The sequence below is a fragment of the Aulonocara stuartgranti genome, assembly GCF_965226115.1.
Source record: "Aulonocara stuartgranti genome assembly, chromosome: 22".
Classification (NCBI taxonomy): domain Eukaryota; kingdom Metazoa; phylum Chordata; class Actinopteri; order Cichliformes; family Cichlidae; genus Aulonocara; species Aulonocara stuartgranti.
The window spans coordinates 18156443-18177387 of NC_138957.1; the positions used below are offsets into that span (position 1 = coordinate 18156443).

Below are 20945 nucleotides of genomic sequence, written 5' to 3' on the forward strand. Positions count from 1 at the left end.
GGATCTGCTGGAGCCACTCGCCTAGCTTGTGAGTCACCGCACCTAGTGCTCCGATTACCACGGGGACCACCGTTACCTTCACCCTCCACATCCTCTCGAGCTCTTCTCTGAGCCCTTGGTATTTCTCCAGCTTCTCGTGTTCCTTCTTCCTGATATTGCTGTCATTCGGAACCGCTACATCGATCACTACGGCCGCCTTCTTCTGTTTGTCTACCACCACTATGTCCGGTTGGTTAGCCACCACCATTTTGTCCGTCTGTATCGGGAAGTCCCACAGGATCTTAGCTCGGTCATTCTCCACCACCCTTGGGGGCATCTCCCATTTTGACCTCGGGACTTCTAGGTTATACTCGGCACAGATGTTCCTGTACACTATGCCGGCCACTTGGTTATGGCGTTCCATGTATGCCTTGCCTGCTAGCATCTTGCACCCTGCTGTTATGTGCTGGATTGTCTCTGGGGCATCTTTACACAGCCTGCACCTGGGGTCTTGCCTGGTGTGATAGACCTCAGCCTTGAGCTTGTTCTTGTGCTGCCATGATTAGTGCCTCTGTGCTGTCTTTCAGTCCAGCTTTGTCCAGCCACTGGTAGGATTTCTGGATATCAGCCACCTCCTCTATCTGCCGGTGGTACATACCGTGCAGGGGCCTGTCCTTCCATGATGGTTCCTCGTCTCCCTCCTCTTTCTTGGGTTTCTGCTGCCTGAGGTATTCACTGAGCACTCGGTCAGTTGGGGCCATCTTCCCAATGTATGTATGTATGTATGTATGTATGTGTGTATATATATATATATATATATATATATATATATATATATATATATATATATATATATATATATATATATATATATATATATATATATATATATATATATATACACACACACACATACATACATACATACATACATACATACATACATATTAAAAAAAAGCCGGCACAATGACATCAAATGTAGTCCATTTATTAGATCTACTAATTATTAAAAGAAAAAAAAACAATTCATTCATTACATTCGTCAATTATTTAATTACAATATAAGGCCACTGGAGTTACTGACGGCATTATTACAGCAGACATGGTCTTTGAATTCTTGCATTATTATTAGTGCATATTTACCACATTAGTAAACGGAAGGCCAAAAGACGGTATTTTTTGCATGATATCATACAATAGCGCTGCATGGTCACAATGCAATCATCCACTTTACAGGTTCAAGTGCTACAACAGATCCCCGGAAAATCTGTATTAATGACATGCATTTGGTTGATATAAAACTCTATATGTCCTGCCGCAGAGATATAACTCTAAACTCTCAAAATATCAATGTTATTGCTGCAGCTTGCACCGTAACAAATTAGCATACAAAAATATAACATCACAGTAAAAATGTTTTACTACATAGGGCATGGTTGGAATAACAGATGGCTACAGGGGACAATAAATAACCCTTTTTAATACCGAGAGAATATTTACCCTCCACTTAGGCCAAAGATGTAAACTGATGGAAAATTGAAGAGCTGCCACTTCTTAAGTGTTTAACACATAAAGCATTAGCAATGCATCAAACGGGCTATTTCACCGATCATGCATGATCGACACTAAAGCCGTGGAAAGCTAGGCAAAGAAGAGCCTAAGATTGCCGTGGACTATGAATTCCATGCAAGATGCTTCAAACTTACAAAAGGCATAGAGTGCTCTTCTATGGAGAGCAGGTCGACCCACTATCACCGTTTTAGCCTTACAACATATACAGTCCTGAGTCAAATTTCCTCCTTTTGTGAAGTTTCCTACTGATCATTTGGTACACTTCACGTATCACTTAGCACTGTCCACACAATAATGTACTATGCATACTCTTAAAAAAACTTTTATGGACTACTGTAAACTTAAACCCATTATTTTTTTTAAATCTACTGTTTTTTTCTGACTTGATATGCAATAAATGTGCGATGGTTCAAGTTAAAAGCTGCACAGTGCAATGAAACTGTCAATGCACGTTCAGAGCTGCAGACTCTTGTAGCATCTTATCATCTTAGGCCTGAATCACACAGGCCTAAGGGGCCGGTCAGTGAACCACTGGCAACCTCTGGTTGCTAAGACAAAATGTGTACTCCCCAACTAGTTGGCAAAAGGTTTCTAGGAGTTGCTGACTGTCGCTAGGTCAGATTATTTTCAAAAAGGGTGGTGCACCAAAAACATTCTTGCAATTGTTTTGGTCAGTTTTCATAAAATACACCGACTTGTCTGCGAACACACTGTGAAACTTGAAAGAATGTGATGCAAACCAGAGAAAAAGAACATTTGCCTTCAAAGAAAAAGTTGTGCCTTACCACTGCAACTAACATTTTTTGAAAGGTGCTTTAAAGGTAAACGTTCTCCATGTCTTGTTTGCGTCACACTGGTCACAGTTTCACAACCACTTGACAAATAGTGTGTGAGTATTTCTAGCCAAGATTACATTTACCAACCAACTAGCGACAAACTGCCTGCAACCGAAGCAAACTCAAGGTTTTCACTCACTGACCGGTCTCTTGGGCCTGTTTCCATGGAGTTTTAGCAATCAATTTCACAGCCACTGCTAGCATCCTCCAGCAACCATCTGCAACCTGTCGAGGAATACACATTTTTCCCTTGTGACCGGTTGTTGCCAGATGGTCACCAACAGGTCTTTATGCCTGTGTGACTGAGGCCTTATATTCATTCAATTTGGCAACAGAAGGGATCTTGACTGCTCAAGTCACAGCAATGACACTGTATAAAATGTCTTTTTCTTTTCCTACTCTTTCATTTTATGAGCATATATTCTCAATCAATAACAAAAATCCATTTCAGCACAAAAGTCCCCTAACATCAGTTTATAACAGAACTCCTTTCAGACTGATGGGCAAACAGCCTGAGAAGGTTAATGGTGAGAAAAAGGTCGCAAATTGCTTCATTCAATCTCCTCCATTATCTGCTTCTGCTGTCACAAACTCTGCTCTTTATGTCTTATGTTCATAAATCAAACCCAAAGCACACAAGTATACAAGTATTCATCTGAGGAGGATTTGGCTGGCGCGAGTCCAAAAGATAAGCCCTCCACTGAACACCTTTGACACACATAGAAAGAAGGGGTGATAAAGAATTTGAAGAGGACCAGAGAATCAATCAGGAAACCATCTGGCATCCCAGCAGCCTGAAGACACCGACAACCGTCTGCTCCTCCACTGTGTTCCCCTTGGACTCCCTGCAGAGCCTGCAGGGCAGCCACACTAGTGACCACAGCGGCGCTTCAGAGGGATCTATAGTTTTCTGAGCCTAACAGATGGACACAGAACGAGATCAGGGCAACCCCACAGAGCGATTCGTAAGGGAGAACGCTTCCACGTCTGTGCATACGAATTGCCTCAAAATTACACAATAATTAAACTCATCTCTAAAATAAATCATTTAAAAACATACTTGACACACCACATGAAGTGAATCCTTAAATTATGGCTATAATTTAGTCTTTTCAAGCTGCATTTCATTAAAGAGCACAAAACAGAATTATGCTGGGGAAAAAAATTATTTTAAAAGCTAGCAAAACGGTCTAAGCCATTTTTACCTCAGATTCATATTCCTACAAAGCACACAAGAACAGAATACATATGGAGATTCTCCTGTTATCAGTAGTTGGTGATTACGTTGAAGAGGTACTAGGTACTTGCACAATGCCTTTTTTTTTTATTAAGTCCCTGGTACGTAGCAAGGAGTGACAAGCACTTTAAATGTCCTGAAAAGGCTCTCAACTAAATACCTGAAAAATTGTTCCACTTCCTACTCAGAAAGAGAGCCCAATACAAGAAGGGAATGTACAGAAAGGAGATTTAGCCCCCTCTAGAGGATAAGACAAGAATATAAAATAACGCCTCATGACATGCCTCTGAACATCACTGCAATTCCAGATGCTAGCTCGTAAGATGGTCAGAGTTTGCTGACAGATTTATGAAGCCGCTGTTTTCTTTCTATATGGATGCACAGCTTTCTTTGTGCCTTTCCCTCTTTCTGGGTAAAGCTTTGCATGCAAACTAAAAGACTGCAACAGGCGTGGAGTAGGTAAATGAAAAACAGCCCCCCAAAAATATTCCCATGTGCAAAGCAGCACTAGTTTCCAAACATCTCTTTAATGAGAAAAATAATGCATAGTCCTATAGGCTTGGTTTTCCCAACAAGTGTATATGCAGTATCCAGTAAGTACTGTAGAAAGTAAATACAGATAGATTTCACCCAGTGAGCAAGAATTTATAGGAGGTTTAAGTTTGAAAGGAAGCACAACCTCATTTGACGTCCGTTAAGGTTAAGAAAAACATATCCTAGGGTTGGAGTATTACATTTTCTCTTCAAAGAACCACTTCTGGTGGAGGCTATCAGAGCAGGGTTGGAGTGAGGGTGCTGGTGTCCCGTTGTCTGTATTGTCTATTGCCTCAACACACTTCTGGCTGTGGACGTGGTACAAACTCCCATCCTGAAAAATTGGCAAAGTATTTTCAAAATGGATATTAGCAATACATGTCTAAAGAACAAAGAGCAGATCTGCTGTTACTTTCATTATTCTTTATACATCAGAGTTTTAGGAGCATCAGAGCGTACAGAACACAGAGGACCTGCCCAGATTGATCTGTACTTTTATTTTTTGCTTCACTTTTCATTTTCCCTCCTTCTACTGTCCAATTTTCCCCTCCTCAAAGACATACCCCACATACCCCGTTTTACATTCATTCAATGTTTTTAGGATCCATTTACATTTAGACTGTGTCATGTCCCGACATTCAAATCACACTAACTTCCAGTATTGTGTTTTGAATCCTCAGCTTGCTACTAACACACAATAAAAAAAAAAAAAATATATATATATATATATATATATATATATATATATATATATATATATATATATATATATATATATATATATATATATATTAGGGGTGCAACATACTCGTATCGATATTAAACCGTTCGATACAGTGCTTTCGGTTCGGTTCGCATATGTATGAACAATACAAAATTTGTAATTTATTTTATCAACTTTCCTTCTGACGATGCTGTCTGTGTTGAGCGCAGATCCACTGAGCGTTCAACACAGACAGCATCTTCAGAAGGAAGAGCGCAGGGCAAGCTAGCGAGACAGAAGTTAAGCTCTCCTTGCAACATGGAAAATTGAACCTCCCACACCCTCATTCAGATCTGGCGTTTGGAATTATTTTGGTTTTCATGTGACGTAGGACCCTGAAGGTAAGCGCGTCATGGACTAAAGTAAAACAGTATGTTGGATGTGCCACGCAATGCTCAATTACATGGGTGGGAATTAGTGGGTTAGCGCAGTTAGCTCGTTAACGTGTTGGCCATCTAGCCCCACGCACAGGGCGATCAGGGGTAGCTCGTTAACGGAGATTTGCCGTGTTGTGGCGTTAACGTCATTTCAACGAGATTAACGCTGACAGCACTAGTGGGAACACAACGAATATGACTGCACATTTACGCCGACATCATCCTAGTGCAAAGACAAGTGGAAGCAGACAAAAACAACAAGCATGCATGCTACAAACTTTACCCGAGTCATTTAGACAGCCGTTAGCACATGATTCTCCTTATGGGGACCTGATATGTTTAATATTGTGGCGAGCTGAGACAAGGAGGAGACGGAGGTGTCGTTTGGTCTTGCTTCCCGTGAGCTAGCCAGGGAGCACAGCCGTTTATTGACATCTGCAGAAGAACACTGCCGCTAGCTAACTGCTCAGTGCGGCAACCGCACAGCAGCAACAACAACAACACACAGGGCGCCCTCTGACCCCGGAAGGACACACCGTCGCAGCGAGAGGGCGTCACCCGTCACTATGGCAACATAAACAAAACATAACTGTACAAACAAAACCCCGAACAGCCCTGACCCGCTACAATATGCTGCTGAGAATATAGCCCAGAAGAAGCGGATAGTATAGCTTTTATTTTGGAAAGAGCCATTTCTCTGTAATAAACTCTCTTTTCCAAAGATGAGTGATTCCTCAATCAGATACAGGGCTTGCAATATCGCTAGCCCGACGTCCCGGGGCTAGCGATTTTTCCAGTCGGGCTACCAAAATCTATCTCTGCCCTGCCCGTCGGGCTATTGTAGGAAGGAAAAATATATGTCAATGCTTTTGCATTCTTTCGGAAATGTAGCTGGGTAATTATGTCATTGGCATCAGTGAGCCACTGTCAATATGTGACATATTGAAATCGCGTTTGAATTTGCGCTTGTTTTTTTCTTTCACTTTGCAATCGCGCGAACTGTGTATAGAGAGCGACAGTACTGATTGGTGAGTGATGATAATTTGTGCACCAATTCCTCTGACATCGTCTTATCAATCGTTAGCTTACTATGCAAACATGACAAGTGAAATCTCCCGCAGCAAGCTTAAACATGTGAGAGGTTGATCGCGCAGAGAATCGCTGAGCTTATGTGAGTGTGTGTGTAAAAGCAGCAGGATATAAATTTTAGTTCTGCTGAGCCAAATAAGACAGGTCAGGGTGAAGAAGTGACAGCCAAAGAAAAGCTTACCACAAAACGGAAAAGTTATGACAAATGAGACTATAAGGCAAAAAGAAAGTGCAGCTTTATGGTTTCATGGACAAAAGAATTTCTGTGGCTGCAATATGACGAGCTATATAACCGCGGCTGCACATAAGTGGTCCGCAGGTGCGCATTCGCTGTCAAAATGGGAAAAAAAAAAACGCGCACAAGATATGAAGTTGCAACGCCTGTTTGCATACATAAGATTTTCTGGAGGAGGACAGACATTTGTTTAAAACTCTTAAAGATGTCGAAGAAGCTCCTTTAAGCAATTACTTTGGTGTTCCTCCACCTCCAAACAAATGTCAGAAGGAGTCCGAACCACAAAAGAAGCGCGTATTCTCGGAAAAGTGGTTGCAGGAGGTGAGCTGGCTTCAAACAAATGATGAACGCACAGAGATGTGGTGCGGAATGTGCCCACTCTAGCGGACAAAAACAGTGCTTTTTATATGGACGCAAACGCGCGTTGCAACTTCTTATCTGGTGCGCGTCTTTTATTTTGACAGCGAATGCGCACATGCGGACCACTTATGTGCACCCGTGTAAATAACATAATGTTCTGCCGGGTGTGTTGTTAGTTTTCTCTCGATTTCTGAGTCGACAAGCGCCTTTGTTACTGGGACCAGTCAAGAAAGGCCCCCATTAGAACCCATGAGAAATGCAAGAAATGCATTATTGCTCAGTCTGCAATATCTTTCCCAGAACAAACACCAATTGCAAATAACATACTAAAAATAAACCTGAAAAATCTGTTTAGAACAGCGTACTATGTTGCAAAGAGTGAACTACCACTGGCAAAATTTAGCAGTCTTTGCAAACTTCAAAAAGCAAATGGCCTAGATCTTGGTTCCACTGTCTCTTACCCGTGACTTCAGTGGAAATTTCAAATTCAGGATCTGACACAGACTGATTCATGTCCTACACAGTTCTTACAAGTTCATAGAAATTTCTGTTCAATTAGAACCAAGTATTTGAGTTCATGATTGTAATTTTTATACAATGTTGTAATTTGTTTTTCAACAATTTTTGATTAATGTTTTGTTTCCTTTACAATATTATACTTTAATGTATAATATTGTAAAGGAAACAAAACATCAATCAAAAAATTGCTCTCTTTTTTATTCGGGCTACTTACATTTATTTTGGGCTACCAAAAACTGAAGAGTCCCTGCCCGAAGGGCTACCAGGGATTTTGAAATTTTGCGAGCCCTGAGATATATTTATTTTTTTAATTACTTTTGTTTCAGCAACATTAAATTTAAAAACTGTACTTTTGAGTTAAAATATATATTTATAATTTTAATAAATGACAAATTAAAAAGGCATGAACATTTTTTTTGTATCGAAAAAATATCGAACCGTGACACCAAAGTATCAAACCGAACCATGAATTTCGTGTATCGTTGCACCCCTAATATCTATCTATCTATCTATCTATCTATCTATATAGATAGATATATCTATATCTATCTATAGATATAGATATATAGTTATCATCTGAAACAAACATAAACATAAATTTGAATTCAGTGTGTTTTAAAAACAGAAAAAATGACATGTATTGTTAAAAGCCTAGGGCACTTTCAGAATTTGAATTGTACAGTGTGTACTACTTTCTCTCTGAAGGGATAATAGTTGATGGAACAAGAGAAACTAAGTGGCTGGTTAAAAGGTCACTGTAAGAGTGAGGAACTATAGAGTCAATCATTTAATTCAGTGTTGGGTGCTCATCTTTTAAAACATTAGTGGCAGTTCAAAAAGGAAAATAAGTAGAAATCTGAAATCAACAAAATGTAACAGAAAATTCAACAAAGAACTATATTTTAGACGCTGATTTTATATTCCACATCTTCTCTTCCAGACAGCAACTCAAAAATTAATGACATGCTGCAATTTCAGGGCCACCACATTAATTTCCTTTTTAACACTATTAGTTAAAATGTGGACTTAGATAGGGATAAACACAGAAACTCACTAGACTAAAATACTTTACATCTTACCTTTTTGAAGACAAATTTCTGGTCTGAAGGTACAGGCTGCCCTCGTTTTCTGCACAGCTGGACAGTCAAGTAGGTACTGATGCTGTCACCCGCGATGCATCCAGCAGGTTCCCTTGTGTTGTAAGAGATCTCACCATTCACAGAGTATTCAAAGAACTGTAGGATGAGACAAAACAACTGGGGTCACTGGGTCACTTTATTAGATACACCTGTTAAACTACTTGTTAATGCACATATCTAAACAGCCAATCGAGACACATAGGTTAGTCGAAGTCAATATGATCTGCTGAAGTTCAATCCGAGCATCAAAATTGGGAAAGAAACGCGATTTTAGCGAATTTGAACGGGGCATTGTTGTTGATGTCAGACAGGCTTGTCTGATTATTTCAGAAACTGCTGATCTACTGGGATTTTCCCCACGCAGCTCTCTCTAGGGTTTACAGAGAATGATATAAAAAATAGAAATTATCCAGTGAGCACTAAATCTCTGGATGAAAATGCATTGTTGATGGCAGAGGCTGCTTGAAGCTGAAGGAAAGCAGCCGTAAGTCATTACAACAAATTTATAATACAGAAGAGCATCTCTGAATGCAGAACACTTCAAACCTACAAGCAGACGAGCTACAGCAGCAGAAAACCGCACTGGGTGCAGCTCCTGTCAGCTAAGAACAGGAGACCAAGGCTACAATTCGGAGAGGCTCACCAAAATAAGATAACAGAACGTCAGAGAAACAGAAATATAAAAGCATGGATCCACCCTGCCTTGAATAAACAATTTAGGCTGTTGTTGGTGGCATATTAATAGGAGGAAATACTTTTTTGGTACCATCACAGCCTACACGAGTATCATTTCTGACCATCTTCCTGAAGCCTGCTTTCAGCAGAATAATGTGACATGTTGAAATTCAAATAATTTCTAGCTTGCTCCTTGAACATGACAGTGAGTTCACTGTACTCAAATGGCCTCCACAGTCACCAGATCTCAATCTAATAGAGCACATTTTAGGATGTGCTGGAATGTGAGATTCACATCATGTTCCGTTGACAAATCTGCAGTAACTGTCTGATGCTGTCATGTCAATATGGAGCAAAATCTCCAAGGAATATTTCCAGCACCTTGTTGAATCTATGCCACAAAAGATTAAAGCAGCTCTGAGAGCAAAAGGCAAACCAACCAAGCATTAGCATGGTGTTCCTAATAGAAAAAATGCAACAATTTCAGTTAGCCTAAATTCAGTTAAAACAGAAGAATGGCACTGTTAGGGATCTATATTTAGGACAGAGAGATGGCTTGAGCGTGTGTTTCGTCTCTGTAGCATGCCCAGTAGTCTCATAAGGCAGCTATCCCCACTTTCTACAATAATAACATCAGTTTGTGTCCACAGAGATGTTCTGGAATAACAATGCTAAATTTCACAGTGCTTCCTGGATTACTGAATATCACAAAGGAAAAGGCACTGGGAAATGTGAATTCCCTTTGTATCAACAAAGCCATCACATAATTTTGCAGCCTGGAATAACAGATGATATTCATTATTCCCAGGTCTGTAAGAGTACACAACACGATTCTTGTAGTCCGAGAGGAAATAGGATGACTATATGTTTAATCTGAAAGAAATTGAGATGCTATTTATATCCATGATTACCTTTGTCTATGATAAATGTAAAACAGGGAGTAGTGAAGAACAGAAGGAGAAGACATGGAAGGAGATAAATGGATCTGCCACGGAGATCAAAAGCAGTTTGTAATTATTGCTATCAAACATTAATGCCACTGGATGCAAAAGTTGTAGATAATAGTCAGGAACCCAGAAGAGTCGCTCTACAAGCAGACAAACCCATAAACTACAGTGGTCATGAAGCAATCTGATTAACTTTAACTAGTCAGTAATGCCTCCCAAAGGTGTGACAATGATCACTTAATGTTATAAAGTGCTTTACAAAACTAAATAAAACCAGACATGGGCCAATAAACTAAGAATATGGCCAAAGAACCTGAGCACAGTGGAGGCAATAAAATAAAACACTCTAAATCAAAAACATATCACACATTTCCAAAAGATTTTAAAAACAAAACTCTTTATACACAGATGGTACGAAGGCTCTTTTCACAAAAGTCTAATCAGCCTTTATTACAAGCCTTGACCTGAGAGAAATCAGCTGGGCTCCACACTCTGATCTAAAGGGTCCAGAAGGCATTTATTAGGTCAATAAATCAGAGATGTATAGCGAAGCTGTTAAAGGGCAAAAGACTGACAAACACGATTGTAAGGTCAGTTTTTAAAGCCATGAGTGTCCTCTCAATCATTAGAATTGTGCCAACTGAAGATGATGGAGACAATATTTGTTTGTTTGGAATGTTTGGAGAAATAAATGTCCGAATTGTGTTTCTCCAAACATTATTTTTCTCTTTTCAAATAGCTCAGAGGACATTCATATTAGATTGATTAATGGCAGTCTTCAAGAGTGCCAGGATTAACTGAACAAGAGTAAACAAATGATCGCCGAAGCTCACATATAAAAGGGCAAACAGTGTGCTGTGTTCAAAAACCAACATTCAATTAAAATCTAACTGAAAGCTGCGTTTCACATGATTGAAAATGGGCTGTAACCAAGTAGCTAATCAGCAAACTAGCTTGTAAACCTGTTTTAAGTTTAGTGAGCTGTTCAGCAAAGGAAGATGCAAGTGGTTTTTTTTATCACTGGCATTACTTACTTGGTTCTGGCCCATTCCATGACACAGATAGAGGATGACCCTTTGGCCCACCACTGCATTCTCATCTGTAGGGTTGTAGTCAAAACAGTAGTTGGTCTTGCCCCGGTTCTTAAGCTAGCAAAAGGCAGCAACAAAATATAATTAGGTAGTGGTACAACCTGGCTTGCAGAAGCTCATAAGGTCTTACTTTGTTCTCACCATTCCAAACATGCCTGGCCGATCATGTGGGACGTGGATATCGGGATAAATGTTATCCAAGTACCACTTGAAGCTCTTGCAGCCCAACTTCTCTCGGAGCATCCTCCGCTCCGTTACATCGCCAAAGGCCTCCTGGAGACAAACATGGCAAATGACAGTTCAACATGATTATTTTATTTTCACTTTTCTGCCTTGGCAAGCTAAAATAAAATTAAGAAGCACAGAATTGCTCTGCATTTCTAAAAAAATAAAAATGAATTACCAGTGATATCTCATATTCAAATGAAAATTTTAAGTGAGAGCGCTGTCGATGCAGCCACCATCAGACAGCTGTTGTGTCCGATGAAGTATTCATAATATACCAGTGGCCTGAAATGGAATACAATAGCACCATCTATGGTCCATTACTCTATACAAATGCAGTTCACTCCAAGCAATAGCTCCCCCTCAAACAAACAGAACTTCCAACAGTCAAACAGGATACATGTGTCAATTTTACAAGAGTCTCCGTGTGTGTGCGCAAACAGTTCGTGCCTGTGTAAACACTTTTATGCATACAAAGTTACACACGTACACATCACACTGATAAAGACTAGTTAATTAGATTATGAGAAAGAACACAGTCTCCACTTTAATGTGCCAGTGAGCATATGCTCACCACACCTTCCCTGCTGCAAGAAAGATTCAGCAGCACTGCAGGATGATGGATGATGGTGGCCTGCCCAAACACAGCTCTAATTGGCTATTCATCAGTCTATTTAGTGAGAAGAAAGATTCCCAAAGGACGCAGTGCTTTGTCAATGGCTAGGACCAGCATGGACTATCAGAACAATGAGGACTAGTCCAGGACACTTACCAGGATAATAAGACTTAAATTAAGGATCAGTAAAGGTCCTGATAAAATGCAAAGGTAAGGGCAACCAGCCCAGTGACAGTGCAACCTATATGGATGAATAAACGGTCACAGGAAACGACCTAAGGGAGCAACTAGGAACCGAGAGCACAGAGGTGCCAATTAGTGAAACAGCGGTGGAAAACAAGAGCTAATGATTCCAGAGGGCTGTACTACAAAGCAAGTTAGCCAACTTTTAAAGGCAACTCCTACAGCAACTTTGTAGCCTAAGGTATGACTTCCAGAGCTCACTGCCTAGTAACCAGTATACTCTCTTTAAAAAAAAAAAATAGCATCAGCTTTCCTAGAAGATCCTGTGAAGCTTGGTGCATCTATAGGAAGATGGCCCTCTGGATTTCTCTGCGAACATCAATGAGGATTACAAATGTTCAGTGTCGGGAACTTAATTCCTTGAGTCTTTTCTATCCTGTTAGGACGAAGCAATTTCAAAGACAATCCATGGTTTGCTAGGCCTCTATATAGCAAAATACAGTAAATCCTAAAACAGACAGTGTTAAATCCTGGTAGATTACTTGCTGACCTCATAGGAGAGTTGAAGCTGAAAGATTAAGGCTAAATTTGTTGTACATGTTATTAAAATACAGCTAAGCGACACATTTAGTTTGCAGAATACACAACTATAATTACAGTCAGCATATCCATGCCTTATTAATGAGGCAGTGATTAAAAAGCCTATTAACTTTCAGTCTGCATTTTCCTTTTTTTTGCCAGCTGTCCTTTCTGGCTTTTGCTGCAACAATTGTTTTGCTGCAATTTCTCATATTTATATTTTTTAGTTATATTTAGGATATATTTGCTCTTTTTTGTGAAAAATATGCGTCTCTAGACCTGTCGTTGTTTGCAACTGATCTCTAGCAAGCTCATAACTTAAACCAAAATTTAACGACATCAATTCATATCTTAATTACGATTGCAGTACCCGGATTTTCCCCTCAATCATCCAGTGTTAATAAAGAGTCCCCCTTCAGTTGAGTACAGTTCTCAGTCATTCCTTCACCCTGCACCATTTCATATGTAGATTATTTAGGTTTTATGGTGCCTTGTTACTAATTAACAAGCTATAAAAATAGCTCACATGGACTGGCACGTAACCCATGTTGACAGCCACGCGGACCTGCCCTTCTACAAATCCTAAAAGACTTCCAGATCTCACTGCCTGCTGGCTGTTTTTTCTTTTTTTTTGGTTTGATTTGGGGATTTCTTGCTTTGTCTGGGAGTGTCGGAGTGAAAGTGTCACAGGCTGTCAGAATGTCAGGGGAACGGCACGTTTAAAAAAAAAAAAAAAAAAAGCAACCATGAATTTGTTAGTCTAAGGTTATTTTGTTCAAAATCTACAAAGCAGGGCTGCAATGATTCGAGCTCATTTCTGTAATCACCAGAAAAACCTTTACTGGGAAAAAGATGCAGGAATTCCGTTAAAAACATTCAACAAGCTCCAGTGTGAGAAGAGAACTTTGTAGCTGCTCCCATACACTCCTGCTTGTTTTAGTTAGCAAAAATCTACAGTTAAGCTACAGAAGCTAAAATTAAATATGCAGATGAACTGTTAACTTCATCTGATATGACGTTAAAATTACGCAGGTTGCAGGTGGCTTTTTCAGATTTAAAAAGAATATAAATATCATATTAATATTCATATGTTAAATTATTGATTTCTATATTGATATATTAATTAAATTGTATTAATATTTTAAAATCAAAGCAGTCATACAAACACCCCTGGGTAAGCTATGACATTAATGGGCAAAGACAGACTACAGACTATAAACAGGCACAGTACATTCATCCAGGAGACTAGTATAACTTTGTGCCAAGCAAAATTGTAAAATTGTAATTTCCTTGTAAGATATGTTCGTTTATAGATATAAACCTTATCTAGTATTGTTAGTGTGTATAAACACATGTTCAGCTGTGAATCAAACAGGATGAGCAAAAACAGTGTTTGTTTGGAGGGTATGATGAATTTTTTGGCAAAGCTACCTTATCTCATGGAGATAAGTGCTAGCTGATCTGTGCTTAGAGAGCATTTCCTGTTAACTACACTATCACTCACGCACACACACACAAAATCAGGGCACCCCCATGGGTCGGCACTGCTCTCACCGTGTCAAGGACAGGTGGGTGACACCCGCTGGCACCAAGTAGCACAGAAAGGTGGTAATCGCACACCGGAATGCCCTGACCCCTGTCACCTTGGGTGTCTGCTGCTCATATATCCCCCGTGTCACTTAATCAGGTGAGCTTTTGCAGCGTGCGTGTGTGCGAGCGCGTTTTGGGAGAAGGCAGAGTATTTTTGATATTTTTTCGCATACCGAGAGTGAGTTCACTGGTGAAATGAAGGGGTTAATGAGACAGTGCTGTGGTGAATGCAGCTATTTAAAAAGAGAAAGAAAGAAATATTCTGCTTTCACATTCACATCATCTGCACACACTCACCAGGCGTGCGTGGGGATTACGATGATAGTAGATCTCCTTGTATTCATCCAGCCAGACCTCAGCTGCTCTCACGCTGTTTGCCAACGCTTTGCTCCGTGAGTAAGGTGCCTTTTTCGGGAAGACGTGACCCACGTGGGAGCACGGGTGGACCTCCAGGCTGCCCCCACACTGCCAAATCTAAGACACATCAATAACACCACCACGAGGATTTGGTTAGCCTCTCAGCCATGATTCAATCAGGAAACAAAGCACAGTCTTGTTGCGGAGGAGCTTGGGAACAGAAAAGCTAGCCTGTTGTTGGAAAATATTTTTGGTTTCTTCCCTTTGGGAAATTACAGTTATTGTAGGGAAGGGATGTTTAAATTCTTTGCTGCAATTAAAGTATTAAGCTCTTCGGCCTGCTTTCACTCCATGTTTAGTTTTATTTTCATTGCAGATTCCACATAAATTGAGCAGCTGTCATATGGTTCAACAAATCTAAAGCAGACACTCCTGCCTTTTTTAGTGGCTTGCACTATGAATTGGGCCATAATCCCAAAAGGAGTGCAAACTTAATGTCAATTTGGACATAACACGTGCTTTACCTATGTTATCATTACATAAATAATACTGTATATGTCCATGAAAACACACAGCTCTTACCCTGAAAGAGAATTCCAGGTTCTCTCCTCCCCACACCTCCATTCCTGTGTCATATGTTCCCAAATAATGGAAGAAGTCCTTCCTCACAGCAAACAGACCACCTGCCATAGTAGGAGACCTCAAGACACCAAAAAATAAAAATTATATTACAGGATAACGAGCTCCATCTTATATGAGACAGATGTAATTATCTCAGTATGAAGAAAAAAGTATGATATGTCAGCAGTGCAGTTTCTGTAATAATGTAGCTGCCACACTCAAAGTTACATTCCCAAATACTCATATGGGATTTTTTTTCTATTTTTGGGTAATAAAGAGTCCTTAAAACACACCTGATGACATCTACGGGTGAACGTCGGCGTTTCTGTTCGTAGTCTGGGATGGTGTGCCAGGTAAAGACCAACCGCCAATCAAACCCTCCGATTTGAGGTTCCCCAGCATGGCCTAAATACTGGAAGGTGTTCCAGTCTATCACGTCGATGACGGGGCACACCACGGCCTCCGGCTCCTCTTTGATCCTTGGCGAGAAAAAAGGAAAGGAGAAAAAGGCGAATGTCAGGAGGGAGCAGTGTTACAAAGCAAGCAATTTGTTTATCTATAAAAGTCTCCATACAAACGTTGGTGCTGCCCTTGTTTGAAAGGCTGGAGCACCGAGACAGTGAGTCAGACACGGCTACATAACAGTGCTCCTGCAGCTGGCTGATAGAGATTCAGAGCTTCACACTCTGTGACAGCTGGACTAAAAGACAGCCTTTCTAAAGGCCGCACTTTGACAAAATAATCAAGGAGAGAAGGCATTTCTTTTTTTCCCTGGCGGGCGCTCTCTCACCTGTGGAGCACAGGCTCTAACCAGCCGTCGTGACACTCGCAATGACAATCCAGGAAGGTCAGAACCTCGCCTGTGGTGATGGATGCCCCGAGCAACCGGGCCCGCACCAGCCCCTCCCTCTTTGTGGCCCGGATCAGACGCACCTTATTCAAACCTGAGACGTACTTGTCCAGTGGCTCCTTGAGATGAGCTTTCAGAAAATAAACAGATGAGCAGATAAACCAAAATAAACAATCAGGTTGTTTTTTTTATGTGTTTGTATCAAGAGTTGTTTCTCAAAATCACAACAAATACAAAACTAGAGAAAAATCTATCAGCTACAGCTGGAAGTTTCTTCCCATAAGGCAAATTTTTTAGCGTTTCTTGATCAGTATTCCATGTGAGGGGATAAAAAGCAAGCACAGACAGACAGTCGTTTTGTTATCTCTGAGTCCAATCACATTGTAAAATCTGAGAGGGGACAAAGCTGGCATGTGGCTCAGGTGTCAGAAGCGTCACAGCGCAACGTGAGACTGTTAGAAAAACAAGTCAGCATTGATAAAAGAAGGTGATAAGCTATCTGGCACACATTTCCAATGCATTTGGAAGAGGCTCCGAATTCCCACCTCTAGAGGAAAGAGAGTAAAACTGTTTGATACACATTTGCCATATTCACTAGAAAATGGTGAGCTTTCTTTGAAGCAGGTAAACAAGACACACCCACCAGTCTTTTTAGGATAAAATTACTTCCTTTTATGCTCTCAGCCAAATACGCATTAATCCAAAAGGCGAAAGTTACATCATTGTTTGATTTACTCAAGCTCAACACTTAGTAAGTAAATATAACCACGAGCAGATGTTAGTGTTGAGGGAGAGGTAGGCATTGCTTCATTTATACATTCATGATCGAAAACACTTTAGAAGCATTAAAAGTTTCTCAACTCGTACAAAACAAAAACCCCAACAGGAATAAACACTGCATATAGTATATTATTTACTTTTATTATAGGTTTATTTGAATATACTCATAGAAGATGTAAAAAATATAACACTGATGCAGGAGATTTCCCTTTATCTATATCTTAGTTTATAACTAAAACTACTGATTGTTTTAGTAATCAAGTATTCTGCTGATTAACCCACTGATTGATGAGAAACACTTTTTGTCTTACTAATGAGCAATAATAATTACTTACTACTTGCTTATTTGCTCATTGATATTATTACAAATGGAAACCAATATTTTTAATAATTTAATTGGATACAACATCTGTCAAAACACTTTCATCGTGTTTATGCGGCATATTTAAGTCATATTTGCTAAAGAAAACATATTCATTAGTGCGAAAATAAATAATCACAAATGTCAAAATGTAAATAAATAAAAGGTTTACATGTCACCTAAGCTAAACTAAGGCAGAAATCAGTCTTTACTCTGTCTTCTTGGAAAGACGGAGTAAAGACCAACCCAGATTGAAGGTTTTTGCATGTATACCTTTTCATTTATTTTTGCATTAGACAAAATGTTTTCTTCAAATACAATGTGAGTTTAATATAGCACATGAACACAATGAAAGGGTTTAGTTTGTTTTTGTTTTCTTTGGTTTACAGATGTATTTTTTTAAGCTGAAGCCTGTTGAACAGGTTTGATTAAGGACTTCCACCGGCTTTTTTCCAGCGAAAGTTTTATTGGTGGTTGGAGCAACGCTTTGTGTAGTGGGACAGACTCCGCCTCCAAGTTGAACTACTTACATTGTGATGACTGAGGCTATAGAGTTGTGGATTAAACTAAAAATCAAAGCACAAAAATTTGCATCCAGTATTTTTTTATAATTCGATGAGCATATTTTCCAGTATCTCTGTTTGACTTGCCTAACTGATAACATGTCAGTATATCCTCCTCCACCCATCTAACTGCTACCTGTCTGTGTGCACCTGTAACAGCTCCTGACTGTCAGCCTGCCACCATTCTTGCCCACTGCCTGTCCATCAGTCTGTCTGTGCCTCTACCTTTGTCACTGTAGTCATCCACCAGCACCACCTCTTTCAGCAGGATGTCAGGAGACGTCTCCAGCACACTGTGAACAGTCCTCAGCAGGGTGGACCAGGCCTCGTTGTAGAAAGCAATCACCACAGAGGTCGTGGGCAAGGACCTGTAGTCATACTTCAGCTCTTTGCAGCTGGAGAGAGAGGAGACTTGGTTGTTAGAATGCAGACTAAAAAAAATTTGAGGTGAGGCTGGGTGGCTGGAATGACACTGCACAATGAGAGCTGGCTGTGTAAATTTGCATGTAAAGCTGGATCGTGGTTAACCTTCATACTTTTAAGATTTGATGACCAATAGAAGTAAACACAGAGCATTTATTATTCCATCTTAACAGCAGATGACTCAGTTTACGAGTTACACGTCCTCTGAGGTATTTACTGAGCCGTGTAATAGTGTTGCTGGGGCATCCAAACTGCAAAGGCTTCTTTTAAACTTTAGATCTGGGCTTTAACATTGCTAACAATAGACAACAGGTTACTTACAGTGGGTTCCATCTCTCTGGCAGCCTGCGGTGCAGTGATATTTTATCACTGACATAAGTGTTAATCTGGTGCGCTTTGATACTTTCCTCTTCTTTTCTTTTCTCCTCTTCGTTCAGATTCAGTTTCACGGCTCTGCCCAGTTCTCCCAGAGCGTTTAAATCCAAGGGGGGCTTCTCGTAGACTGGCTTCTTAAGGAGCTCATACTCTTCCTCTCCTGTGACTTCCCGTCGGTTCGTCAAGCTCACTTCCCCCGACTTGCGTTTGAAAAATGTAACATATCCCAGCAAAATGGCACCAACTATTAAAATAAGTAACTTGGGCCGTTTCCTCCTTCCGTATGCAGCCATCGTTTCGTTTCTTTGCAAGGCGCAAAGTTGGAGGCTCTCATGCCCCGATGAGCTGCACTGTGCTCAACCTTTGCTGTCCAAGTTGGTTTTGCTAGACTCCACAGCCGCGTCACCTTTCCGTTTGACTACTTCCAAGTTTCTCCTCCATAGTTCAGGCAAAGTGTAACTCTATCTACGTACAGAGTCCCCAAACTGGGTGAGTCTTCTCAGTCAAACGGAGAACGGTGGTCACTCCTCCTCAATTCCGTTACCCTGCCTGCTGCTGGAGTGAAGAGGGAAAGGATTAACTAACTCAGATTAGATTAGCTAACAAGTATCTCTTCGGATTAGAGAGCCACCTAACTGCTGGAGGAAAGGAAAACTAGGTCAAATCAAAAGCCTCGTATGCTGTTTCTTTCAGTTCACTCACTGAGAAAATCAAATATTATAATTAAAAAGATTTTTTTTTCGTTCTCAGTCAAGTCTTTATGAATATAGTTTGTGTCCAACCGGTTCATCAAGTGCCATCGAGGAACCGGGATTAACGACATTTACGTGAACAGCAGTAGAAGTTCAAGTCAACTTTTAGTAGCAGAATTAGCAACTAGTTTCCGGTTATCAAATTAAAACTCCGTTCCCTTTCAAACTACCCCGGAATAACGCCACGTAAAATACTGCACAGATATTATTATTATTATTATTACTGTTATTATTATTATTATTATTATTATTATTATTATTATTATTATTATTATTATTATTATTATTATTATTACTGTTATTATTATTTATTTATTTATTTTTTGTTCGAAGACTTCAAAAATTCGTAAAATGACTGCCAGGGGTACACTAGCTTGTATAAGTAAAATAAGTCACTTCCGCTTTCGATTTTTTTAATCATCAAAGATTGGTTCTGGTAATTTCTCAGTTTTCGAGTTTGTTGGGCACCACTGCTTTATATTATGTCACAAAGCGTTGCAATAGTTTGTAGGCTTTTAATTTGAAAGCCTGAAAAAATGAAGTTTATGATAAGCAGTCATTTTATTTCTATATCCAAGTGATCTTTTTATAGGTTCTCATTCATACGAGGCCCCTTGTCACTCATATGAAACCGATATGAAAACTCTTGACACGAAAGATGAAATCTGACACAAAATGTATGTTTAAGCAAATTAAAATGCTAAATAATTAAGGCGATCTTTCGAGGCGAGAAGGTAATTTGAGTGGCGCACTGTTTGATCGAGTACCCATATTGTGAAAACCACAAAGAGACACGGGAAGGTAACAAGTCAGCCGGAGTGTTGTAATATACCACGGTAGACTGCCCTTGTCGTGTCTGTCAGAGACTCAACATTCATGTGAGTGCATGAATGAGGGCGTTCTCATTTAGGACGAGATGATGGATAACATTTTCCATGCAATAGATAGCCTACTGTAATAGGTGCAAATATTAAAACGGAAATTAAAACACTTATTAGTTGCACCTTTGGGGTTTGGGCTGACTTGAACAGAGGTTCCTGTAACGTGACTGGGATTAGCTCTGACCTCACCATAACTGGTCCAACTTGACTGTATTGTTGATCACCCAGTAAGCCTAGGCTATATTTAATCAGTACATTTGTGTTTTACTAGGGAGGGGCAGGAGAGAAATCGGGGAAACTTGGGCCTTCACTATGTGCAGCAGTATATACATTTCTACTTTTTAAATTTTGCAGTGATGTTAAATGGCATCATTCTGAGATAGCACTTTCCAACTCTCCTTGACACTCGTAGCGTTTTATACAACTTCAACCAAGC

At 40.0% G+C, this 20945-nt stretch overlaps 1 protein-coding gene across 1 annotated transcript; it reads right to left on the reverse strand.

The window, feature by feature from the left end:
- Positions 1 to 951: 951 nt before the first annotated feature.
- galnt12 (UDP-N-acetyl-alpha-D-galactosamine:polypeptide N-acetylgalactosaminyltransferase 12) lies at positions 952 to 19740 on the reverse strand. Its single transcript, XM_082520570.1, has 10 exons — positions 18823 to 19740; positions 18304 to 18473; positions 16315 to 16504; positions 15818 to 16003; positions 15486 to 15603; positions 14844 to 15020; positions 11495 to 11626; positions 11297 to 11410; positions 8581 to 8736; positions 952 to 4492 (listed from the first exon to the last, which is right to left on the reverse strand). Exons 1-10 carry the CDS (start codon positions 19167 to 19169, stop codon positions 4355 to 4357), a joined length of 1728 nt encoding a protein of 575 aa, XP_082376696.1. The 5' UTR covers positions 19170 to 19740; the 3' UTR covers positions 952 to 4354.
- Positions 19741 to 20945: the final 1205 nt, after the last annotated feature.

Excerpts from the sequence above, each read along its gene's own strand:
- galnt12 (XM_082520570.1), bottom strand. The coding sequence starts at position 19,169 with ATGGCTGCATACGGAAGGAGGAAACGGCCCAAGTTACTTATTTTAATA. Across the intron at positions 16,004-16,314 it reads TTAGAGCCTGTGCTCCACAG|GATCAAAGAGGAGCCGGAGG; the intron begins GTGAGAGAGCGC and ends TTTCTCGCCAAG. Across the intron at positions 11,411-11,494 it reads GGCCAGGCATGTTTGGAATG|CTTAAGAACCGGGGCAAGAC; the intron begins GTGAGAACAAAG and ends GCCTTTTGCTAG.